General features: G+C 39.8%; 1 protein-coding gene across 12 annotated transcripts in view; it reads left to right on the top strand.

Annotated features, from left to right (window-relative positions):
* kcnma1a (potassium large conductance calcium-activated channel, subfamily M, alpha member 1a) overlaps positions 1–27,523 on the top strand; it is a 150,838-nt gene that overhangs the window by 14,846 nt on the left and 108,469 nt on the right. For all 12 annotated transcript variants that reach the window (XM_085477566.1, XM_085477564.1, XM_085477565.1 and 9 more), the window contains exon 2: positions 26,344–26,511. In XM_085477566.1, coding sequence (XP_085333692.1) covers positions 26,344–26,511 — 168 coding nt within the window. The remainder of the gene's footprint in view (positions 1–26,343; positions 26,512–27,523) is intronic.

Here is a 27,523-nt window from a genome sequence, read left to right as displayed (position 1 = left end):
TCCTATGTGGAGACACAAATCCCTGTGGGGTTGCATCAGGATGAGCATCCGGCATAAATATCTGCCAAATCAAACATGCGGCGCTACCCGCTGTGGCGACACCCTTGTGAATAAGGGAGCAGCTGAAAGTAGCCTTAAATAAATCAAATATATGCACTTTTCCTCAAGGACTGAATATTGACAAATTTAATGCATTATAAGATTTCGCTCTGTACAAGACAGCCGTGTGTAATGGCAGTTACATCAGCCACTTCTGGTTTTCAGATTTCCATCCATGTTTCAGGGATTCTGGGCACAGTAAACACTTCCTGAGGAGCTCCTTTTTTTTTGGAAACACAGCAGACTGTTTGCATCTTTATTTTCCGTCACACAGTAATTTCATTTTTCCCGACAAGAGCCAACTACCTGGCTGAAGACTTGGAGGCTTGGAGCTGCTTGTAAATAATTAAACTCATTTGCTAAATGATGGTTTTAACCTCCGAACTCTAATGACTAAAACGCAGTAATTGATGTGACTACCTCACAATAAAAGCTACCTTTGCAATATGAGCAATAATGGAAAGCACAGTTTTAGACCCTAGGCACACTAGTGGAAAGAATAAGCAAGTGAGCAGCACGCAGTGAGGCTCATGTCAGTGAGATAAAAATGAATGAAATGCACTCCTAGTTTTGTGTGAATCCCTTGAACAATCGGAAGCATTTAAATCCAGCTTGTGAATAGCACTTCATGCTACTACAATGCAAATTGCTATATAGAGAGGTAGTTAAACAGTATAATGAATAATAATGGATAAAACTGTGCACCATAAATTGTAATAAAAACATCTTGTTGTCATCTTCAATAATCTTCCATGTGTCGTTACGCATGCTACAGCTTATCCTGTGCTTTGTGTCCTGATAATTAAGTGACTGCGATGGTCATTCCTGATGAACAGCCCAGGTACCCATGAATGGTTTTGCCTTCCTGTGCTTTTCAAAGCGATGCAATAGGAGACAGCTGAGCTTAGCAGCTGCTCTGCTGCACATTGTCTCAAGTGAACATGAGCAACAGAAGTACTCTGGCAAGTGTTCAGAATGCCACAGGCTTTCACCTTCTTTCCCTTTATTCATCTGTCCTCTTTAGTTTGATCTGCTGTTGACCTTGTTCTTGCTTATCCTTATTAGTTTCCATACGTTGGGCTTTCCCTCTGTTTGCATGTTCTCTGCTCCCCTTGCGTCGGCCGCCATCTCCCTTTCTCCTGTCCTAAAGCATCGTCATCGGTCATTGTCCTTCGGGTCTCCCTGATGTTTCCCCAAAGGAGCCACGGTTTGTGAATTTTGTAGCCAGGCAAGACTGGTCTCTGGGAAGCCGTTGTTGCTCAATTGGTTCCCTGCCCTGGGAGGGGGGGGTATAAACAGATCGTAACTCAAATCACAGATGACACGTGAAAACATACCAGTGTTAAAATATTAGGAAAGACTTTCCTTCACCAGTCACTTGCAATTAAAGAGTATGACAGGAGAGGGTTGAAGTGGAGAAACAGTCAGCAGGAAGGGAGAAAACAGACGTCTGCTGTCCGTTTTTAACAATTTGTGAGAATAACTCCTCTGCCTTCTTTTTATTTCATTGTGATTTTGCATTCAAACTTAAGGACTTAACCTTTGCTCCCGGGATTAGAAATGGAAACCAGTTTCCAGTTTGTGTGCGACTAGAGAACGAGCTTTTCACCTGTTCCAAAAGGGGTCAGAGTCAAAGTTGACAAGGGTCGCTGGAGAAATTAGCCTAAGTGTTCTCACATGTCAGTCCAGGCAGTGAACGGTACAGAGGCGAGCTGACTTTTAAGGTGAAACCCTACCTATGCGAGTTGTTTCCTCCTCCCGTGGGACCAGTTCTGGCCTGCTAACATGGCTGCTCTGTAATTACTCTGACACGCAGCCTCTGACCATCGCTGCCACGCTCCCCGTCGATCAAAGCACCCCATTCTTGGCGAGGTGTGCGTGTGGGTGTGAGAAATACAGGGTTTATGCGATTTAAAAATGCATGCTAGGCGATAAGAACAAAGACACACGAGTTGGGAAATACATCTCCTTGTTATAAATAGATAAAGAGGATCTGTCTTAGCCTTGTTCAACCTTCCAGAGTCTAGTCATTACGTCCATTTCCACGCACTGGTCCAATAAAGAAAAAGAGCTTCTTTGTTATACTTGAGATGAGGACATTCTGCACTTTCAAACGATGACAAAAAAAATTTCATTAAAACATTATGAAGTCATCAATGTAATTCCGAGATAGCTCGAGTTTTAGCAGTCTGTTCAGAGGCATGAAATATAGAGAGGGGACTTGGAACAGCAGTCGGAAGCCAGTGGGCAGAATGGCAGCAGCTGTGATATATAGAGACTGTGCTGGATAATATGATTTACTGCTCTCTCAAGGCCTGCCTTGGCCCTGCTGTTTTTACTCACACATAAAGTAAACACACATATAAAACACACAAGCGTGCGCGCTTGCACGCCATTAGCAGTATCGAGAATCTGACATTTAAGCACTGTATGCCGTGCAGGTGGTGGTTTTGTTTTTCCGTGCAGCCTCTGTGTCATAGCAGAGCAGTTAGGGCACAGTGGGGGAAAAAAAAGAAAACAAATAGGATAAAATCTAACTTGAATTGCTATAAAGTTGCTCATCCACCAGATGTGGAAGCTGTTACTCCAAAAATCGAACATAAAATGTAATTTTTTTTTAATGTAATCTTAATATTAATGATAACAATAGCTTCAAAATACAGGCAGGCTACTTGTAGGCATCATGGCAGTGATCTTATATAAATACTGTCTGCTTGAATTATGGCAGTACAGTTGTCTGACCTAGTTTTAACCTCCTGGCTGTGACCTCTTGGTTGTAAGTTCAATAAGGAGCATGGGCCATTTGCTGTGACACAGTGAAAGTGAGAACCCTGCTATGTTATAGGCCTTACAGCAGAACAGCATTCATAGATATAAATATAAAACTACATGTACTGCAAGATGTATTTGCTGTTTGTCAGCAGGATTATGTAAAAACTGCCACACAGAATCCAAGAATTCATGATACTCAATGGCACAAGGGAGACAATCTTTCCATGGATCTGATTGCCTCATTTAGTCTTCTGGGACAGGACATTGTTCTTGGTGAGGAATGACCTGTACAAGCTGAAGAAAGGGAAAGTCACAGAGTTATGGAAATGAATTAGAAGGACCAGAGCAGGATCAAGCCTGGGCCACTTGCAGTGAGGGCTCTACCACGTGAACCACAGGGCTGCCTAATGACCTTCCAGTTTGAAAAGTTATTAGAATTGTTTCCATATGCCAAAAAGTAACAGAAGTCTAGATTCAGATTTAGTTTTACAGGCACTTAAAAGCAGCTAAATGGGCTTTGGGAATTGAAAGTGGAAGAAAAATCAAGGCAATTAAATTCTTCCAGCCATTTGGTCCTTTAAAGTTTCTCCTTTCTGCGTCAGCAATGTTCTTAGCCAAATTGCATTTTCATTTGTTGTTGTTGTTTGTTTCATCTTTCCAATTACTGCTGTGGATTGATGCTTTCTGTCCTCTGTGTTAGGAAAGCAAAACAAAACAGAAGCACTGGGAACTCCCTCTTTTAAAGGTAGCTCTCGTTTATTGTAGCAGAAATCATTAAATATGAGAAAAAGTAATCCAAATGGCATCTTTTTTTGATTTTGTTGATATACTGTTGTAGTATTCTATTTTATTTTTTTAATAGAAATGACATAAATATGGGATAATGTGTGTTACCACATGGATCTTAATTATTAGGGCATTTCCTATTGGTTAGAGGTTATATAAAGAATATGTGTTATCTCTACTAAAGCACTATGGTGTGTAAGCTCCTACAACATAACGTTTATGTAGTGCCACTACAAATACTGCATCGAGTGGTTTCCACTGAGCTCCTGCACGCCTTCCTATGGGACGCATATAATACAGCTGAGGTGCTACAGGTGGAAACACTCATGAATAATGGAGACGCCGATGTGTTGTGCATTTTTTGTGTGGACACAGATAGTGTTGCTGCATTATTGATGGGACTGAGACTTACCTGGAGGTAGCGTTCTTTACCCTGATATTCATAACTCAATAGCAACAAAAGGCCTCAGGGTGTTTTTCACAATAAAGCATTGGCCTTTTGTGAATGACGAGGAAAAAAAAACACATTTGCTGTACAGAGGAAAAAGAAGGAAGCATAGGCCTAGCCTGTAATGTCTGCGGTCGTATGTGTTCTCCTTTGTCACGTGACTAATTTTCTTTCTAGCTTCGTGGCTAGAGTGCAGATGAGGAAATGGCCTTGAGGCCATTAGGTTGACACGCTGCAGGAAATGATCTGAAAGACCCAGGCGTTCTGATAATGACCATGTGATCAGTGACATCTCCTGGAACTACCCAGCAAAACTTGGCCCTAATCCTGCTTTAATAGTAAACAACAGCTGTAAGGCTCAAGTATGCTCCGATTAAGAGGCAAAAGAAATGACTTCAATCTTGCTGGAAATCCTTTCAAATAGGTCCTCCTTTTATAAATTAAGCCTTCAGAGATGATCCAGAGATAATTCTGATATGAGAATTGTGTTTGAAAAAGGGAGGAAAAAAAGGTCTATCAAGTGTGCCTTTTACTTATATACTAATATAATGGGACATTGAGGTTATGCAGAGGCATTTATCCATGCACATACTCTGAAATGCACATTAACACTTGACAAACTGAGAAGAGCCGGCGGTGTATGTTTCTTTCCTTTTGCGTAATGTTTTTACAGGCATATTGGGCTCTTCTTGGTCTATCATTGTTGAACAGGGTTTAAAATAGATACGGGTATTTGAAGGCAGCTTAGCTGCAACTGCAACACGTGATTGAATTGGAGTGCTGTCAGTTGGGTCCATTATTGAGGTCCCTGGGATGTGCAGCGTCTTTGCTAAGAGTCTCTCTTGTTACGGTGCTTTTCCTGGAGCATTTATGGTGCCCCGTGATGATCGACGGGAAGATGCTACCGCTAAACGTTTATTTAGTTTGCGGCCACAAATCTCAGTGGAAATGTTACCACTAATGGGTTTGTTGAATTGCAAATATGGCATAATAGTGCACAAAATATTATTTGCTTGATCATGCTGTGGGAAAAGCTAGCGAAGTTAACTTGACTGACAGGATGAAAGCTGCTGCTGAAACACTGAAAGAGTGAATGACAGAGCATGCAAAGCCTGTGATAGGTTAATATTGGCTGCGATGACCACGTATGACCACATTAAAGCTTAGTATGAATTAGGGCAACCTTATGTTACCCCAGCACAGCACTCTCGTTGTCATTGACATTTCCTTGAGACTTGGCTGCTGTTTGTGACATTAGGCCACACAGGAGAATATATGTCTTGTAAAGCCTAGGCAGCGAGGACTGAGTGTTTACCAAGGTTGCACTTGGGCTATTTTTTACTGTTCACCAAGCTAAAAATAAAGTGATGGTATTTTAGTATTTTGCCACCTGCACTAAGAGAGCATGCTTCCTTTGCATTGCACCTTTTAATGTGGAAATAAGAATTTAAAATGTGTAAGCTTTACTCTTTCAGTTATGGTTAAAAGTATGAAATGTTATGAAAGAAATGTTGCTTTTTTCACCTGGAATCTTGACTTTTTTAACAAATATTGTAAAAAGACGTTCGATATTCCTGTGCTAATATTAGTGTCAAGCTATTGGTCCCACTTTTGGCTCAGGTTTTGTGTTACTGTGAAATGAAATTTTCTGCCAAAACTGTTAGACTGTATATAAAAGATGGCTCTGAAGCCAATGCAACCCCCTGCTGGACATTTGAACAGCCAGAAGGAGGTCTTCCAAAAAAAGTCTGGAGATGGCTGCAGTCACCACGTGGTGTGGTGGCATATGGCTGCCCCTCCCCCAGCCTGGTTCTGCTAAAGGTTCCTTCCTGTTAAAATGGAGTTTTTCCTTCCCACTGTTGCCATGTTGTCTAAATGCTGGGGTTTTCTTTCTAATTTTGTTAAATTATAATACAAAGCCTCTTGGGGTGACTGTTATAAATATATAAATGTATATAAACAAATTTCAGTTACATTATTTTTCACATTTTATATATGACCTCCATTAACACTTAGGCTTTTATTGTAAATTACAGTCAAATAAAAAGTAGTATTATAGTTAAGCAGGGTACACTTTAAACTTAGCCTTGACAAAACTGAAAAGAGTGGGCAGTGGGTTTTTTTCTCCATACACGTGAAAACACACATAAAAATCTCAAGCATAGTCAAGAGCATACCAAACTAACAACGTAGCAACCTAACCCCAAATGTATAGAAGTGCTGGCTGATCAGAAGTCACCAAACAGTGACACAGCGCACAGTCTGACTTATTTTGGTCTCCATCAAATGCAGAAGCAGAGTTTCTGATAAATTTTCACCTGGAAGCAGTTTTTTCTAAAGCTCCAACTTTCAGTGATTTAAATTGCAGACAAAAGGCCAAAACACACAGAAAAAGCTAAGTTTACCAAACTGCCAGTTTACATGTAGACAGGATCTCAGTTAGATCTCCATTGGATTGTGATGTCCAGTTTCAAACATGATAAGTGGCTTTTTGTATAGTTAAAATGAGCATGTATCTTTCATACCTGCTAATTTCTCGATTTCAGTCCCAAATCATAAAACTGTAGATTGGATTACCCAGGGACTGTTGGATAAACACTGTGAACACGTTGACCATACAACCGAAGCTATGCATTTTTGTGCAAACCATAATTTGATAATAACAGGATTAATGCTGTTCTCCGACTATTGCATGTCAATTCCTTGACCAGATTACTTTAAGGCTAAAATTGGAGCAAAGATAATCTTATCAAAAGGCCCTACGGTGCATTACTTATAAGCCTTTCCATTTATGGCATTGCAGTGTTAGATCTAATTTCTGTCAGTGCTTTGATTCTGAGAGCATATAAAGCAAACTAAATCACGGCGTGAACTGAATAGCTATAAACAGAAACGTGGTCAGCAGTGTAAAAATAATTAATATATTCCTGTAACAACAAAACTAAACATCTTGCCTTAAGGTGGCCTGCAAATGCACAAACAACACAGGTGCCTTATTTTCCTTCGCTTCCCACTGTTCATGACACGCAATAGTTCTGACCGTCAAGCGAATGTGAATAAAGAAATAATGTAAACGGTGGACTGAGCCTTGAACATCGAAACTAATTCTGCAGATCAGCAAATCAATGCTGACATGTTTCACAACGGTGAAACCAAGAAATATGAATGAACTCAAAAAAGAATCAGCTGCTTATTATAAACACCACTGCCTGTCTTATGATTAAGATGCACACCAGTGTTTATATCTACTTCTCAGACAGTTGAATTATCACTTCTCTGATTACGCCACACAATCCTTTATTGACACTGGTCAAATCTCTCCCACTGGCGTCTTGCATCACACCTCCTATCTGTCTTTCGCTCTCAGCCTGGCTCTGTGTCTTTTTCTCCCTGTTCTCTGCTTCTGTCCCTCTCTCTACCCCCCGCTCCAAACCTCCCCTTCCCACGCACTCTGTCTCACACACCTACTGTCTGCCTGCCAGGTCTCTGTTGCTTAGCGACAAGCAGCGAGCGCTGGACTGCTCTTATGAGAGCGACGTTTGTCCATCATGATCTCATCCTTCCCTGTGCCGGCCGCACGTACGCCGGACCTTCTTTAAAGAGTTGAAGCGGTTTTCGGTGAAAAGAAAACTGTGGCAGAAGTGCATTTAAATCTAAGCATGCGTTTGAGGTTTTTGTGCTTGTACTGAAGCAATTGATAAAATGACTTTTAAAATGTCATTGATTAAATTTGCGTAGTTTATTGGAAAATGAATGCAGAGGCTTGGAAGAGGCTGAGATACTTATTGAGGCAATAATGAAAAAATACTGCAGTTGGAGCCGATGTTGGGATAAATTGTGACTTACAAATTAAATCACTAAGTGTATTTATTCAGCAATCAAACTTATTCCCATATCAGCTATTAAGTTTTGTAGACTTTCACTGTAGCATGTGGTACTCTAGATCAAATCTGAATTATGTAATTTCCTCATAATATTAACAATTTGAATCAAGTGTTTCCCAAACACAGTGGAAGTTGTAACTGAATTTATTGGTGTATTACTGACATCTTTATTTAGCTTCCAGTTATATTTTGTTATATGTATGTCTCCACTTATTCCAGATTCTCCCATATATATTTTCTGTTATTGTGTGATTAACCGAGGCTTGCCTTATTGCCTGTCAAATGTATCTAATTGTCATTTCCTGTCTGTCTTAATTTGAAGAAGACCCAAGTCCTGCAAGTGTGGAGACTTGTGTGGGCAACTGGCCACCACTGGTTGCAAGGAAAAAAATGTATATTCCCCCTCTGTTGGTGAGGGGATGGATGAATTTGGGCGCACAGAGGTATACAGTGCTGTACCAAAAACCTCCTTGCAGTTGCTTTGGTCACTAGCAGCTGTCATACATATTTTGCATGTAAAATATGAACTTCTGCAAACACTTGCCCTCTACTTTCTGAGCAAAAAATGCAAAAAGAGCAAACCAGAAACTGAGAACTTTTGCCTTCGTAGTGAAAATGATACCGTTTGTTTGCATGAGCGAGGTACAGCTTTTAATTCTAAGGTGAATGCTCTCCATTTCAGACTTGTGTCTGTGTACTTCTGCTTTGTTAGCAGTTGACAAGTGTTTGCAGACAAGTTGGAGTCTTCCATGTAAATTATGGGCAACCGTGGCAAGCTCATAAAGCACTCGCAAGATGGTTTTTGGAGAAACACTCTCCTTGTCTCTCCTCTGGGGCTAATCTCCGCACATATATACAATTTTTGATATGTGATCATCAAAGTGTTGAGTCTCTAACGACACATGTGATACAACACTGTTCTACAACAGCCCCAAACAATGCATTAATGTGCAAAGCAAATGCCTGATATCAGTCAGTTTGCTAGCTAGCACTGATAATATCGACCAAGTTGTTAAAAATTACTTGGTGGCCTCTTCCTTTCCATTACTTAGCCAAGATGGTGACCACTGCAGATGAAAAAAAAAAACCATACCGCATTTCATACTCAGCTTTAGACAGCATCATCTCAGTACTCACAGTAATCTGCGTGTAGCAGTATTAGGCAAACCAGTGAAATCAAAATAGCATGTGTAAGTGGAGAAGTCTCAAAGAAATGTGATACTTCTGCATGAAGTTTCCCAGTGAGTCTGCCTTCAGGTAATTGCCTTCACTCTCCCATGTTGGACTTGTTTGGCTGTAATGAGTCATTGGCTTTGAATTAAACCTTTTTTTGAATCTCGTTTTGGTCAGTCTTCTGTTCTGGGTTATCAGTTGCCACCACACTGTATGTTGTAATCTAAAGCTGTCTTTGAACATGCTTCAACCACTGCTACACCCCTCCTTACACGTCCTTGCTGCTTTTCATGTTTCCAGGCTGTGAATTTCTCTGTTAGTTCATTCCTTTTGATTAGTCCTTTGGGGCCTTGCGGCTTTTATGTTGACAAATGAGCCCAGTGCTGAGGACTAAAAAGTACTTACAACAGTATTGATTAACACTGGCTATTAGCCAGTGGAAGGGGAAACAAAGACGTTCTTACAGTAAACCATAAGATGATATCCAGAGCGGGTTAAATAAATGCGCTAAGGCTGAAGATTAGCGATGCGGATTTACTCACTACTGCGTTTGAAGAGAAGCTCACAGGCTTGAGGTCACTTCACTTTGACGGGCACTCTAAGTTATCAAAACCTGAAGCTGTCTTCTCTATAACATAATGCACAATGTGTCCTTCACATAAACTGTTTGCATAGTTCTCTACTTGCTAGAAGAGACTATAGGTGCTTTAATTGCTATGTGTATTGGACATTCTATTTTAAAAGTGACCACCTTTATTAAACACTCACTCTCTCATTCCCCCTTATTGGGCGTATTGTTGCTTCACTATAAATTAAAACCCCCTGTCATGCAAATGTAACCGCAACACATTTTATGTCACTCTCAGTGACTTGTCCTTGGTTTTAAAAGTGCTGCAGTGATCAAGTGCAGACTGTGTGGACAGTGAAGGAGAGCTGATTCAGTCTTCACATCATCCCCTGTGAAAGCTGTTGCCAACTCTCCTTCTAACGCACCCTGACACATTTTCATTTTTGTGCTGAATTTTCCGTGTTGTTTATTCGAGCTTAACAGTGCAGCCTGTACCAAGCCTGCAAGGGTCAAATTGCTGAGTCTGGGGAGGTGGTTCTCTCCACCCCTACATGCACCAACCACCCCCACATCGCAGCACCATCACAGGGAATGCCTCTGTTGACCTCAGGCGAAAGGCAATCCCGCAACACTTTCTGTCAGCTACTCAAATCGCAAACCTGTTCTAACAACAATGGCGCTAACAGGAACGGACAGATCACAGTGGAAACCAAACCCCAATGCCCGTCTTACACTGAGCACAAACAAATGTAGTTGGGCTTGGGCACATAGTGGTTCCTCTAAGCTCTGTGTGCCTTGTCTGTGGATGTTTGATTTGATTGCGAAAATCCTTTGATTTGGTAAAGTTGGTCACCACGCAGTCGGAGCTAGACCGAGCAAGAGTGCCTCAGTCCTCCCCGGCAGCATGCTTTACACTTGACATCACATGGAGGCTTAATGCTGTGCAATGCATTCCAGCGTTCCTCCAAAGGCACTGACCTTTCTTATAAACGCACAGATTGGTTTGCCGTGCTGCCATCTTGCGTAATTACACTGATTCTCTGTAGGCTTAAGAATGTGTACACAAACTTGATGCAGTGTTTCATCCAGGCTTCGTCTCTCCTTAATGGATCTTGTTAGCTAAGGTCAAAGTCCTCTCTGTGTGAGGTCACAGTACAGAAACGCAATCTTCCCCGTGGAACACATCGGGGGGCCTTGGTGTTGGCTGATAAGAGCGCACAAGCCATACCAATCTGCGCCATGTCCTCTCCCCAATTCCTTTTCCTAACTTCAGGCGTAAAACATGCAAATTCTGTATGAAAGAAGCTGATTTCTTTTCCCCAGTGGGAGGCGTGAGATCTAAATTTAAAATGATTAAATGAGCCTAGAGTAAGAAAATCATTTGCACTTCCATTTGTTAGCCTCTGAGCTGTTCTCAAATCAAGGTCACGGCTCTGAATCATTAGGCTCAGATGACTGCCTTTTTTACTGCCTTCAACAAGAACACTTCCCAGATAACATTGTTGACCTCTATATTATGCAATACAGTTTATGGACCTGATCAAACACTTTTCTTTTAGAAATCAGAAGACAAACAAGCTCATCTTTGTTTAGTGCTTCGCATTAGACAAGGAATCAAACAAGTAAATAAACAGATTAAATTTCAAACCTTTACTTCTTTTGCTGCTGTTCCACATCCGATGCATACCTACACCTCATCTTTAAAAAAACAAACAAAAAAAATCATATAGACGCGTGCACTCACTGGCATTAGTGAAAGATTTTAAGGTATTATTGCATCAGGATAAGATAAAGATACTGAGATCTGTCTCTCAAGTAAAGAGAGCCTAATCTTCTTGGTTTATTCTGACTTTTCTTAAGCTGGTGGAGGGGAAAAGTGAGTATAGAAGATGAGAAAGTGAAAAGAAATTAGGAGGAATTGGAAGGAAATGTGAATAGACAGGATAGACAAGGAGAGATGACACTGAGAATAGATATGGGGGGAATAGAAAGAAATGGGTACATGTGATTATACCTTTTAAAGGGTCTTTTTACGTGGCTGTTAGAGTGGAGAGGACAAAAATGCACAAATAGGGGGTAACGAGTGTGAAAATGTTGACGGGAGCAGTAAAAGCGGTGGCTTGACATGTTAAATGTGATAATGCATCAGAGAGGAACATATTATTAGGGATAACTTGAGCGGGTGCTATCCAAAAACCTGTTTTAACGTTTGAAGTTGATTTTGTAATCGAGTGAATCATAGCTTATCGAGGACATGCTGTTGCATATATGCAAATCTGCTTGCTGGGTGTGCTGAGAGACCGTGTTCGTACTTAGTCATTCATATCGTATGCATAGACTGCAGGACTCCCACCATGGAGCCTTTCCTGCTCACTTGTTGTTCTGTAGTTACACATTTTCTGGAATGACTAGTTCTTTAAATATCAGAGTTTTTTTTTTAATCTCTTGTCGGCTTAAGCCAAAAACAAACGACAAGATAAACACCGAAGCTGTTTAATGCTTTGTCAACAGTGATTGATTGATCCAGCTGATTCAAAAAGTACACTGTTCCTGTTTGCTGATTTAAAAAAATGTGTATGTGTGTGTGTGTGAGTGAAGGTTGGTGTCCAAAAAGGTTGGATCGCTGTGTGTTTCCATTTAAGGATGCTTTGAATACTGACACATTTGGACTGCAGGCAGGTCCGTTTAGCACTCGTCCTCTTCTGCAGCAGTACAAACAAACAATATGTTTAGCATTGCCTTGTCAAATCAGTGAAAGTCATACACAAACTTGCATTGCTCCAAAACGAATATAGGCATCAGCCTTAATTCAGAGTCAGCCTTAACTAAGCCTTTGCATGTGTCCTTCCACTAATAATGCATCCTTTATACCATCAGGGATGCTGGCTTTTAAACTGTGCAAATATAAGAAGGCAGATGTTTCCCCGCCTCTTACGTACCGAGGACCAGGCACCCATATTTCAAAGGAAGAATTTCAGATATGGATTGGTTAGACCAAAGAACACTTTCCCATTTCCTCTCAGTTCTATCTTAAACCTTTTGATCGAGAAAGTAACGGCATTTGTTTATGTTCCTGCCTGGTGGAGGTTCAACTTGAATTTCTGGATGTAGCAAAGATCCTCGTAATATTTTCAGTCTTTCCCCTTGTGTTTCAACAGATTCTCTGGATTTTTAAATCAGATTATGTTTCATAAGTGACGAAATGCCAAACTTCTTTGTATTTTTCAGCTGAGAAACATTTCTTTGGAAAATGTACCCATGCGATCTTTCACAGAAATCCTGATCTTACTTGCTTAAGGGAGGCCCTCTGGGATGCTCTTTAAACCCAATCATGCTTCTAATTAACCTAATTAGTTGTGAAACATTTAACTTTTTTTCCTTTCACCATGAAACAAGTTTCTTGTTGAAATTCAATAAGCAAAGAAAATATCAGAACTTTTTGCTATTTACTGTTTTTCAAATCACATTTTATTTTGATTTAATTACTTTATCACAAACTACAACTACAAACTGTTAAAAAGAGAAAAGAGTGAGAGGTTGGCGGCCTGTTGTTTCCTGCCTTGTTTGCTTTCAACACTGAACGTCACTGCTTAGCACTACATACCAATCTGCTGCTAAAAGATTCATCTGCCAGTCATATCTGGATGTTGGTCTTTATAGAGCCGAGCCATTGATCAGTGCAGGTTAGACAGCAGGGAGCCAATTAGGGCAACAGCTACCATTTTGATTGTTTTCCGCTCCTGGGAAACACCTAAGCGGCCTGTTCTGCTCGGGATAATGGGGCCCCGATTTCATCTGTCTGTTGAACGCTGAGTCACTTATTGACAGAGAGCGAGCCGTCTGTCTGTATTTAGGGAGAAAGCTTGTTAAAGTGTTCCGAGGGCAATAAGAGATCAGGGCTACGACAGGTGGTGGCTGTTTGATAAGGCTGCTGTTGTACTGCTGTGTCTGTTGTTGTTCTCTGCACTGTTGAGTTCAGGTGTGACAGGTGTGGAAGAAACACAACTCTTACTTTCAGTTTAACAGGTTTCAGAAAACATTTACGTAGTACTTTGAAGCTGAAGTTACACAAGGAAGTACAAATTTAAACTCTCAAATGATCAAATACTGCAAAAAATGCCGGTCTGAATCTGTTTAGTACATGTAATTAATACATGGATATAACATACAATAGATAATAGTAAACAGCCTCCTTTAAAAAAATAAAAAAATAATTTAACTGTCTTTTACTATTCTGTAAACGCCATGCCTGACTTGCTAATTAGTGAGTCTATTAAAGACACAACACAGTGTGGATACTGTAATTCATGTGTGCCTAAAAACTAAAGAAAAAACCCTCCAACATCACTGTAATTAAATTGCTCTGGTAAGTGATTAGTTTGAGGTAATCTACCAATAAAATGCATTAAAGCTGAATGACTAGAATACAGGTTTAGACAGGAGAGTGTTTTTACTGAGTCTTTGATTTTGTTTGCTTGTTTTTAACGAGGAAGGAAAATTCATTTTCCTTGCATTTTTTTAGTAAACATTGCCTGTACAGCATGTAATGCTTTTCAGACCCAGTAAAAAAAAATGTTATAGTCTTTAGGAATCGTTAACTAGTAGGTTTATACCTTTTATTAATGATGATAAAATTAAAAACTGGCCTCGGTTGTGTGACACAGTTATTGTGTGGTGTGCGCCTTAGTTTGCTGTGAGCTCACTTCAGGCTCTGACACAGGTTACAAACTAGGAGAAACACTATTACCTCTTGATTCATAGGTGTGGTAAGCGACGTCGACACAGACTGTGGTCCAGATGAAACAGAAATCAGTCGTTGGCCTGAGCATACATACACACACACACATAGGCAAGCAAAAATGTCCATCGCCCTTGAACGAGCGAAAGTCCAGATTCTGAGAGCAATAATAGAAAACAGAGTGAACCTTCACAGAGTGGCAGCACAGATATAGGTTGGAGGTTTTAAGCGGCAAGAGCATCACAAGGACAGTGTCATTTCAAGTAAGGGTCACAGTAGCGTTTAATGCAGAGAATATAGTATAAGACTACGGCGGGCCACGAGTGCCAAAATGAATACTTTGTTAAATATTTAATTAAATCTGTCAATAATTAATGAAGATTTGAAATAGATAAAAAAAATGTATTAAATGTTATACATGAAATAAATTTAAATTTAATTTAATTATTTCCAAGTGTAATTAATTAATGACACAGTTAATTATTTAATGAAGTAATTATTTAAGGAATGTTGACACTCTACATAGGACAGAAAGTTTCTATTTCAAAAATGTGGACTATATGGGAACATGTAGATGTCTAAATGAGAGTAGTTATTATAGTTGTGTCATTATGTTTTTCGTTACCATTTTTTAAATTTAGTTTCCAGAGCAGCTTTTCTCACTGAGTTTTGTTTTGATTTTTTTAATATTTTGTTGTTGGTTTTTCTTTTTCCTTTTACTAAAAATAGGTGCATTGTGTTTTTCCCTGAACAGTATCATTTTTTTTAAGTTTATATTATTTATATTTTTTACTTTTATTTTGTTACAATGTTTTGGGTTGTTTTCCACATCCAGTTTATTCCGTGCACTTCATTCCTCTTGTGTTTCACTTACTGGAAAAACTAATCTGAAACAGCCTGGAAAAATCAAGTCCGCATCCCAAACAAGAGCACAGCAGGTCGATTTAACATTTCTTTTTGGTTAACTATAATAACCTCAGTCTAAGTGCTTTTAGGACCTGTTTTTGGCCATGTTTTGTTGGGCTTTTCTTCTATTCACTGCTTGTAAATTCATTCAGGCACACTCGTGGACTGCAGTACAAAATGTCAGAATTTAGCCTCAGGTCATTTCTTCACTGATGGCTGTAGTATGATAAAAGCTGATGTCACTCAAGCATGTTTTCTTATTTATTTATTTTTATTCCACCTACTTTTAGGTTAAGCTTAAAATGCTATGTAACCAAATCTGGGAAATTATTGTGGGTTACTGTCTGGCCCACAAACATGTTTTGGTTGTGGTGTTTCTTACATGTCCACAATGTAAGAAAATAAAAATAAAAATCCAGATGCGTAACTCTGCAGTAACCACTGTCTTTTAATTTTCAGCATTCACACTGAATGGATTGTTAAATTGACCAGGAAATAAAAAAGTGTTTCCATTCAGATCTAATTTGCACTGAAAACGAGAATGTGAGCATGTGTGGATCGCCATAGTAACAAGCCATCATCAGATTGATGATTTAAAAGAAAGAAAATATAGATGATAGCCTGAGCCTGCTGAGAATCAAATGACCAATTATTGCAAGGCCACAGCATGTGGAGGAGAATTTGTGGTTGTCTGTAATGATTTTACATTTGTGGTGTGTTTTCTCCCTGCACAGTAATTTGTTAAATTTGCACACCTCCGTCTAGATCTAAGTTATTATGCTTTCTCACATTCTGACATGATCTGAAGTCGCGGGGTAATGGAGTGGAGGCAAAGCTCTGCAGATGAGGCGACAAGCTTTTTGTGGGAGGCTGACAGCTTGATTGACAGTTTCTCGCCTTGTTTAGGTTGAATTAAGGTTCGCAGACGAGAGCAGAGGTGACTGATGGGTGCAAATTCCAGTGATGTAATCTCAGCCTTCTACTTGGTTTAGAGTAATGGAAAGTGCAAAGAAAATTATTGTATTGATTTTTAGGGTCTGAAACTGCTGTAATACCATTTATTGCCCAGACACACCGAAAACTAAATGAAACCAGCAGTTAGTGGTATTTGTTTTGTTGTCCTGACTGAAAAAGGCTCTTTTTTTTTTTTTGTTACTGCCAAACAACTTCACCTTAAGGAGACACAGCAGGCATTTGTTAATTTTCTCTGCTCTGTAGCAGATCAAATGGGGAAAAACCCCCAACTTTCATTCAGGGTATTTTATTATATACCCTACAACTTTAGTATGCCCTCATTTAAGCCACTGGCCTTCTATTATCCGCTGACATTAAGATGATAAAACTCAAAGACGTTACGGATGACAAGTGCTGACCTTTCAGTCTTGCAATTTACTGCATCATCTATTTTTATCCTGGACCACTGGGGCTTAAAATGTTGTATCAATGGGAGAGGTGCAGTACAGTATTATGAATCGACCGGACTGTACATTCAAGATATTTCTTTCTGTCAGCCTCCCTCCAGTTATAAGGCAGCGCTAATGTGAATGTGTCTTTATTCTGTCTTCTGCTGTATGAACAGAGGGACGTTTTAGTCAGCATCAGCTGCCATCAGATCATATATTCATGTCTTATCATTTTTCTCTAGCTAGCTGAAGAGACGTTACAATCGGGACAAAGAAAATGTGCACTTGAACAGCAGCCATTAGTAGGACTGAGTTCATGCCCTGTTGTGCAGATGGGCATGCTGTCCATCAGAGATGCAGAGAGATGTAAACCGTTTGGCTTGTCTTCCTGTTTTGCCGATATTGTGGATGTTATTTATATAGTTCAGTGTCTACAAATCGTCTAATCCTTCTCTGGCCTGCAGTTCTCAGGCACAGAGGGGCAGCACAGGGCTAATGTGCTTCTGGAGATGGACAAACTTCTCAGCGGCACTGATGGTATTTTGTTGATTGATCACACTGTGATGACGTATTTGAAAGTGTCTGCATAGTTTGGAGTTTTGACTCACAGCATTGTCCTAATTTATGAAAAGCTTATGATTTTTTTTCTTTTTCTTTATGAACCTAAACCCTTGAGCTTCAAATTTCAACAAAAACATTGCTCTTTTCTATAAATTTTCACATTTAATGCTTTACACAATGTAGAAAAAATTATAATGTATATTATTGTTTTTTGATTAAGATGAATTACAGTTGTTTTCTTCCATTCCTGAACAGAAAAATGAATTTTAGTGTCTGAACATCCTGCTTCATTAAGTTGTGAGTTTTGAGTTCAGTTTGTTGATTCAAATTTGGACATAAAAAAGAGAATTCTGATTATTTGCCTAATAAATTATAATATAATTTGTCTTACTTTAGTTTTAAAAAAGTTTTTTTTTGTTTTGTTTAGAAGTTTCTAAAGTATTTTCTTGTTTTTATGACAGGTGGTTTAATAAATGTATTAAGCTCTGAATAAATATTTATCCTATATTTAGTGCTTTGGTTCTCTTGACTTTGCCCCATGTTTTCATTGCTAAGGCACTTTTAAAGTACACTTCTGCTGTTTCTGTCTAGTTGCTAGTAGACTTTTCTCAGCTGGAATCTGGAACTTGACACTTTTTAGATGCAAATAAATCAGAATCAAAATACTGTAATAAGGAAAATTATGTGTCACAGTTGCTCCAAGACAGTAAAAACAGTAGCTGAGTAAACTAACTAAATTATAAATGTACAAAATCTAACAAATGATTGAAATTGATTGAAATAACCCACATCAATGTTATCATTTTATTATTAGCTATAACCGCTAGCCGTTACCTTAAGACATAGGTGTCAAACTCTGGCCCGTGGGCCAAATTTGGCCCGCAGCCTAATTACATTTGGCCCGCGAAGCCATACCAAATTCCTATCAGAGCTGGCCTACTGGTATTATACAGCTAATATATATATTGTTTAGTATTAAGCTTTGCTTGTTCCATATTCAGTTTTTCAGCTAAACTTGTTTGAGTCCATAAGAAAAGATTCATTCTTATATCTGGAGGAAGATTATTTTTTTTCGATAAATATTAATGTTAGCCCGCGACTTTGTTCCATTTTGAATTTTGGCCCACTGTGTATTTGAATTTGACACCCCTGCCTTAAGATAACAGATAGCTAATGTGGCTAGCAGCTAAGGCTAACTACTAATAATTAAGCACCTAAAGTTAATGTGGCTCTGGCCAGATTTACATTCATGATAATTTCTTATTACTTTAATGGTTTTAAGACAGGAGCTTTTCTGACCTCTTGAAATTCAGCGCTATGAATGTGAAATATTACTGCATCCTCTTAGTGAGAGCAGGGACTGTGTGTCAGCTGAAAAGCGAGGCACTGCTGGTATTCATATTGTCGCAAATGAGTATCTAATCCAATAGTGACTTTTAGTATCGATTAGTATCTGAGTGGGAATTTCTTTTTGACAACAACAGATAGGATATTTGTGCTGCCCATGGCTGGGAAATTAATCAGATATTATTTTCAATTTCAATCTTTGCTTCCGGGGATTGTGAAAGCAAGATCTTGAGAAACCCATTGTGCCACTCTCTTTCATAATACTCTTGATACATCTTGTGTTAGGCCCCATAAAGTCACTTTCCTCCAGGCAGATTTAGTACAGAACATATACATATTTGTAATTTTTTGGGGGCATAATCTACAAATATGGGCACCATCCAGATTTTATTCCAGTCCGTACCTGAATTAAACACGTTAGCATAACAAGCCCTCAGCCTATCATTTAAAATCAGAACTTTGTGAACTTCTTTCTCTGCGCTTTGCAATAACGGATCTGGGTTCTCAAGGGGCAACTATGAAATAAATACATTTATTTGATCATAAAAACCAACTGGGACAATAACTGAGCTCATTTCTTTGTTGCAGAGATTTACATATCACTCGGTAATAGCCAGTCTGTAACATTTGGCCTCCATAGTTCTATATGATTCAGTAGGCGTGGTTTTTACACAGGAATAGCTTTTCTCCTCACGGTGTTATCATATCCAGCCTTGCACCTGTCTATGTGGGCTTTTAAACTGGTTTCTAAGGAGAGTGTGTGTTCTTCCTCTGTGTTCCCTTCTGCTATGACCCAGTGTAGGGCTGTAACCCAGGGACACTGGGTAACTGTACCGGCATTTAAATAGCAAACAGGGGGAACGAAGCATGTTATGAGATTCACTAGTTTCTCATCTCCCAGGGTGAGGCTATAAATAGCCTCTCACAGTGGAATAGAGTTTTCCCCAGCAATGCGAATGAAAGCCAGAGGAACAGCTGCGTTAAAGCCAAGTCCGGTTAGATCAGCCGAGTCAGACGGGCATGGTCCTCTCTCTCTTTCTCTCTCCGTTGTCTATTCTTTCTGTCTTTTCCTCTGTCTCTTGTTCTCTCACTCTCACTTACCATTTCTCTTGCTCCTAATCTGTGCCGCTGTCTGTCTTTCAGCTACTTGTTTACCCCCCTTGTCTTTCAGTATCTTTGTCTCTCTGTCGCTGTCCTCTCCTTCTCTGTCAGTCGTGTGTTTGCTCAGTTTTCCTGTCTCTCTTGATGTCTTTTAATTTCTGTCTCTGTCATTATCTCTGCTCCTCTTGCTTTATTGTTCTGGCATTCTATCTCTCTGCCTCCCTCCGAGTCTTTGTTTGACTCAGTGTCCTCTTTTACCCCACAGTCCCTGTGTTTTTGTCCCCGTCCTGTAGACTTCTCACTGTCAGTTCCTCTCTTTGTCTTCCTTCCTTCCTGTGTCATATTTTTTTTCGTGTTCTGCCACTCTCTTGCTCATTATTACCAGCCCTCCCCTGTGTACTCTGTTAATTGGTACAGTCCTAATATTAACAATGTTCATCTATTTTTGGAAAGAAGATTCTTGAAGTAGGTGAACTACATATATTTTAGGCCTTAACGTGACTCATACTAATGCTTCTGAAGTTCATTTGCAAATGCTTTTATGCACTGATGCAATACTAAAATTAATAATGTTGATTTATCTAAAAGACTGTAACGCAAACTGTAATGTGATTGGTTGGCATATTCGATACCAATTATGTTTATTTCTGCATGCCGTAACCACTGACACACCATCATCAATTTGAGGCACCAAATTGAAATACCCACTCAAAATGAGTGAAATAATGCCGGGATTCCAATATACAGTCGCCGAGCAGTTTGTTAGGTGCCCCTGTTTGACTGCTTGTTAACAGAAATGCCAAAACATCCAATCGTCTGGCAACAGCACGAGTTCATTCAGGCATTTAGATATGCTCAAGATAATCTGCGCAAGTTCAAACCAAGAATCAAAATGCTGACTTTGAACATGGCGTGGTTGACCAGGCTGGTCTGAATGTTTCAGAAATTGGTGATCTGCTGGGATCTTCCCGCACAACCATCTCCGCGATTTAAAGAGAATAGCCTAAAAAAAGAAATAAATCCTGGGAGCGGTGGTTCTCTGGGCAGTAATGCCTTGTTGATGTCAGAGGAGAACGTCGGACTGCTTTGAGGTGATAAGAAGACGACAGCAACTCAAATGAATACTTTTTATAACAATAGTATGCAGAAGAGCATCTTCACCGAACCTTGAAGCAGATTGGGCTACAGTAGCAGAAAACCATACTAGGTGCCATTCCTGTCAGTTAAGAACAGGAAACTGAGGCTAAAGTTCACATAGGCTCTGCACAGGGTTGCAAAAATGTTACAATAAGTTACAACACTTGTGGTTCCAGAAGTGTTTTTGTTTTTTTTGTTACAGCGATGGTCAGGGGTGGTAATGGCAAGGACAGGGTTAATGCTCCAGCAACCTCTGTTTAAGCAGATGTTTACAGTGTGTTGCCTATGTGTCATGTGACAGCTCACTGTAGAAGCTTGAATTGTTTAATTTGCACCAGGAGGGAATTATTACATTTCATATATGCCTGTGGGGAACTGAATAATAACACCTGTTAATAAGATGAACTGAAAACAATAAAATGTAATATGAGATATATATATATATATATATCATGTTTCTGACCACCAGGTGAGCATTAGCATCCAACCATATATTTTTTGTTTAATTCTTTGCTTTTTTCATTATTATTATAATATTTACTTTTTTTGTCCTTTGTGGACTTTGGTTGTAAACACATTTACTGACTCCTGCGGCTCCCTCTCTGAATCCCTCTCTCTCTCTCTCTCTGTCTGCCTGTCTCGCCCTGTTTGACATCACAGATGTGTTTATATATAGCCAGCAGATGGATTCTCCCATAACAGTCTGCTTCACTGGCTTTCTGTGCGTGAGCTTAGCCCACCGCCGGCCGCTCAAATAAGCTAGAAGAAATTCTTTGTTTACATTATGTCTCCTGATCTGCCTAGCCTTTAGTTCGTGACTACATCCATTATTCATGTATTCTCATTCACCGTAAACGCACTCGCATGCATAGAGAGAATGTTAAACGTCAGTGCTGCTCAATATGCTATCGCTGTTCAGTGTGCAATACAGGGAGTGCAGAATTATTAGGCAAATGACTATATTTGTCCACATCATCCTCTTCATGCATGTTGTCTTACTCCAAGCTGTATAGGCCCGAAAGCCTACTACCAATTAAGCATATTAGGTGATGTGCATCTCCGTAATGAGAAGGGGTGTGGTCTAATGACATCAACACCCTATATCAGGTGTGCATAATTATTAGGCAACTTCCTTTCCTTTGGCAAAATGGGTCAAAAGAAGGACTTGACAGGCTCAGAAAAGTCAAAAATAGTGAGATATCTTGCAGAGGGATGCAGCAGTCTCAAAATTGCAAAGCTTCTGAAGCGTGATCATCGAACAATCAAGCGTTTCATTCAAAATAGTCAACAGGGTCGCAAGAAGCGTGTGGAAAAACCAAGGCGCAAAATAACTGCCCATGAACTGAGAAAAGTCAAGCGTGCAGCTGCCAAGATGCCACTTGCCACCAGTTTGGCCATATTTCAGAGCTGCAACATCACTGGAGTGCCCAAAAGCACAAGGTGTGCAATACTCAGAGACATGGCCAAGGTAAGAAAGGCTGAAAGACGACCACCACTGAACAAGACACACAAGCTGAAACGTCAAGACTGGGCCAAGAAATATCTCAAGACTGGTTTTTCTAAGGTTTTATGGACTGATGAAATGAGAGTGAGTCTTGATGGGCCAGATGGATGGGCCCGTGGCTGGATTGGTAAAGGGCAGAGAGCTCCAGTCCGACTCAGACGCCAGCAAGGTGGAGGTGGAGTACTGGTTTGGGCTGGTATCATCAAAGATGAGCTTGTGGGGCCTTTTCGGGTTGAGGATGGAGTCAAGCTCAACTCCCAGTCCTACTGCCAGTTTCTGGAAGACACCTTCTTCAAGCAGTGGTACAGGAAGAAGTCTGCATCCTTCAAGAAAAACATGATTTTCATGCAGGACAATGCTCCATCACACGCGTCCAAGTACTCCACAGCGTGGCTGGCAAGAAAGGGTATAAAAGAAGAAAAACTAATGACATGGTCACCTTGTTCACCTGATCTGAACCCCATTGAGAACCTGTGGTCCATCATCAAATGTGAGATTTACAAGGAGGGAAAACAGTACACCTCTCTGAACAGTGTCTGGGAGGCTGTGGTTGCTGCTGCACGCAATGTTGATGGTGAGCAGATCAAAACACTGACAGAATCCATGGATGGCAGGCTTTTGAGTGTCCTTGCAAAGAAAGGTGGCTATATTGGTCGCTGATTTGTTTTTGTTTTGTTTTTGAATGTCAGAAATGTATATTTGTGAATGTGGAGATGTTATATTGGTTTCACTGGTAAAAATAAGTAATTGAAATGGGTATATATTTGTTTTTTGTTAAGTTGCCTAATAATTATGCACAGTAATAGTCACCTGCACACACAGATATCCCCCTAAAATAGCTAAAACTAAAAACTACTTCCAAAAACATTCAGCTTTGATATTAATGAGTTTTTTGGGTTCATTGAGAACATGGTTGTTGTTCAATAATAAAATTATTCCTCAAAAATACAACTTGCCTAATAATTCTGCACTCCCTGTAATGAGAACTACTGTCCTGTGATTAAACTGGCATCCATGGAGGTCTTCACATAATATATTATTGAAAAAACAAAATAGTAGCAGTTATTTTGTAACAAGATGGAAATCCTTGTTTCATTTGAAATGAAATCATTGTAAAGTAAATGTAATGTGCAGTTTGTATTTTGTATGAAATGTAATTCATGAAGGTAAAGCCACAACTGTGACCAAACAGATGACTGCAGGGATTTTTAACATGCTTAAAATAAATAAAACAAAAAAAACAGCAACACTGCAAATGGCAAAGAGAGCCAGAAACAAGCGATGTGACATTTGCACGACACACTGTAGTCCTGGTGTGATGTGCTGTGCTCCTGCTGTGGTATAATTGTGCAGCATGTGAGGTTTTGGGGTTCTTCTGGGTGAGAAGTAACTGGTGGGCATAGACTAACACACACCCTGTCTGGAGTGCTATCAAGTGTCAGTCAGAGTGAAATCGTAGACATCCCTGTGGATGGTGACATGTGTATGTGCATGTATACAAATTTTCCTGGGTCTTTGCCGCATGCTGGCAATGCAATAAAGTGAGTGGATGAGTGGGAGTGGGAGAAATTCAGTTAGATGTAAGTATTTAACTGTTTGCAGTGTGACATATCCGGTAAGCTCTTATACAATAAAGTTTCATGGTGGGAGCTTGAACTTTATAAAACGTTGATAACTTTTTCAGATATCTTGGTTACGGTGTGATTAGTGGAGGACTTAAGGAGGAAAGAGAATGGGATGAGACGGGGTAGTAGCCCCTGCACATGCTACAGTAGCCTTAAATACCACTGGTATGCTAACAAATGGGTGAATAAGAAACCGTTGCAATGGGTTTTGTTGAACCACTGTGTTTAAGAATGCATTGTAATATTAATTTATTTTAATTTTAAGAAAGTGAACAACAAAACAGCAATAGCACCTCTTGTGTTGAACAAAAATATTGAACGCAGGCTGGTGAAGTGGACGATAATTATCTATTAGAACAAACACAGCACTTAACTTTGAACCAGGCTATATCTGTCTCAGGTCAATGCCTCATTCACTTTTTCTGCCAAATAAAATGCCTGAACCGGCTGTTATTTATTTAAATGATATTAAGCTAAAGTTTCTAAATGTTAAATGTGCTTGATAGCAGCCTGTCGGAAATACTGAATTCTTGTGGTGCTCAAAAGCAAAGCTGAATGCTTCACGTCACTTTCACGATAGGTACTTCAAAAGTTTGTGAGTCTCCAAACGCTGAGTCATTTAATGAGCATATAAACCATAACTAACCGAATTACCCACTGGAGTACTGCGAGGCCCAACGGCAGAGCTGGATAATAATCTTATGACTAAGGCAGGCTTTTTTAGGGTCAGTTTATTGGCATTGTTATGGGTTAGAATGAAATTAGGAAAATGGCAGCTGTGTCCATGCCATATCATTATCAAATATAATCCAATTTAACCAGACAATCCTCTTGAAATGGACAGAGCACTCTCTTGGGCTCATCTGCTCTTTAGCCCTGCAGAAATACTCAAGTTGCAGTCTGGTTTGTTTTCGTATCACATGTGGGTGTGCATCGGTCACCCCAGTGGTCAGCTGGCTTTTGGTTGCATGTCTTTATTGCTTCATAAAGTTCTAGGAATTATGATGTGTTGGGTTTTAAAAACAAGAATAAACTCACTGTAAACACTTATAGTTTTCACTCGTCACCATTTTTGAATTTCATGGGGTCATCACAACAAACGTCCCACACTTACACAACAGGGACACTAATTTTACTTTGTTGACATAGCACATAATCTGCTCTGATGGCTACTTGTCAGATGTCACTGTGAGAAGGGACATGTAAAATGTTGTCCTAGTGCTACATGTGCACTATGAGGCTGTTCCCACAGAGTGGACCGATGCCACATAATCCAGGGGCTTTAAAGTTATTTCAATTCCAGGCATTCTCTATGGACTCCATTTATTATGCCTGAATATAGGTTTTTTTTCTTTGAGGAAGACAAAAGTGGAGGAAATCCACTTGCTTCATTTTCTGGCAGAAGGACAAGGTAGCAGAGTGCTTACTTGTATCAAATCAGGAATGAGCGAATTTCTAGAGAGGAACAGCTGCATGCAGCGACTGTGCCAAACAAAGCATGTCAATGAAGTGCCATGCAACTCTGCTCACTCAGCCAGACACGAGAAGGCACATTAAAAGGGCTGCATGAGAACAACAGTTTACCCCGAGGAACAATTATGCCATATGCGCAATAAAATTAGAGTGGCCTCATACACATCTTGTTATTTGACTTGAACACACATATTCACCATTAATAGTAGCAGATGGATGCTATGATGGCGTGATGGGTGCAGTGACACCCTTTTTTTTTGTCCTAAAGAAATGTGTAGTTTTTTAAGGGTATACATAAGTTCAGAAACTTATACTACGTACAGTACATGCTCTCCATCTCCTACAGTCTTTTAACATGGCTGCTCTTTTGCAAACTTTCCTTGATATATATTATAGAAATAGTTCACCAAGATGTGTTTGAAAAGTGGGAAGCCATGCGGGCTGTTAAGTGTGCCATCATTTTAGATCCACAACAACCAGTTTGAAAGTTTTTATCAGGTTTTTTTATTTTTTATTTTTATTTTTTTAGAACTGTTAAGTTGCAGTATCCCCAGAAGTATTTTAGGCTCATGCAGGTATACGGTGAGTAACCCGAAGTTCTGCCACTCAGAAGGAACATGAACATGATGCTGCCAGGATGCATAGGCATTAAATGGGAAGTGTGGAAATAATGGATTATGACAAATTGCCTTACTGTGGGGGATAACGTATAATTTGTTGTTGTTAAACAAACTGACTTATCTGCTTATAATCAACAATGTGTTCCTGTCGGTTTCCTTAATTTGCCTACTCAGATTTCGTTTCCGTTTTTTTTCTAGGAGGCTCAGAAGGTGAACAACCCCGCCAACAATCAGGCAGCCGACAGAGCACCAAAGGGCCCTGATGAGAAGGAGGAGGCGCCAGCCAATGAAGTGGGATGGATGACTTCAGTCAAAGACTGGGCCGGTGTCATGATCTCCGCTCAGACACTCACTGGCAGAGTTCTTGTAAGTTTTCGCTTTTCTGATGGGGATGAACATGTCAGATACCAAACCCAGACACACATACATCAGGTCTTTTTTGACATTAATCGTTTGGCCCAGCCACCGTTAACTAAGTGCAACAGTTTGGTCTTTCCTCTGGCAAAAGGACTGCACATAGTGTTCACAATCAAGTTGGCTTTTGGATAAATCCACTGCACAATCCACTGTCGTGTACACGTTTCCTCACCTTATTTATACAAGTCCCACTGGAGACATACTGTAGGGCAATTCATTTTATCCTAGCAGAGGCTAGTTGAACATCAGTTGGCTATTTGGCTGGCACTGTCCGGCCTTTTTTGTGCTACAGTGTCCTTTCTGTGGCCCACTGCAGCTCACTCTGCTATATGAGTTTGCATTTATTTTTGTGTGTGGGTGTGCATGTACATACTTAGATGCATATGAGGAAGATTTGTTAATGTTTGTTAACAATGAACTATGAAGTAAACAAACTCCTTGTCCTGTGTTGCTTTTAGTCGCCTTTTTCACCCTCAGAATTTCATTGTTTAGATATTGCAAGTTTCCATAGTTTGGCACAGAATTAGCTGGTCTGTGTAGTGAGGTATCTGTTAAGTTGGATACATATCCTAAAGGATGTCAAATTCTCTTTCTGTTTCTCCTGTTGTTTGATTTTTACTATGACAAAGCTTTAGAGAAACAGCTTTTAATTTTTAAAAAGAAAAAAAAAAAGTCTTTCCACCAGCACAGTTGCTGATGTGTTCTCCCTATAAGCATACCCATATGTCCTCCACACACAGTCTAATGTCTGAGCACAGAGAGTTAACTATGAGCAGCATGCTACCTCTGTTACCTTTTAGACTGGCTGAGTTATGGAAAGACTTCACAGCACTTGATTAAAATTGAGGCCCATTTAAGTGTTGGGCAACATAGTGTATACACGGTGCTTAGACTATTTATTAGTCCACCATCTGGTGTAAGGTTTATGCCACAGCTGCCCTAAATTAACAGTACTGGTTAT

This window comes from Copadichromis virginalis, linkage group LG13 (assembly GCF_057382275.1).
Source record: "Copadichromis virginalis isolate Kocher_CV1m ecotype Utaka linkage group LG13, C_Virginalis_male_GT1.1, whole genome shotgun sequence".
NCBI lineage: Eukaryota > Metazoa > Chordata > Actinopteri > Cichliformes > Cichlidae > Copadichromis > Copadichromis virginalis.
The sequence above is the reverse complement of the archived record's forward strand: the minus strand, read 5'-3'. Positions and strand labels throughout refer to the sequence as shown.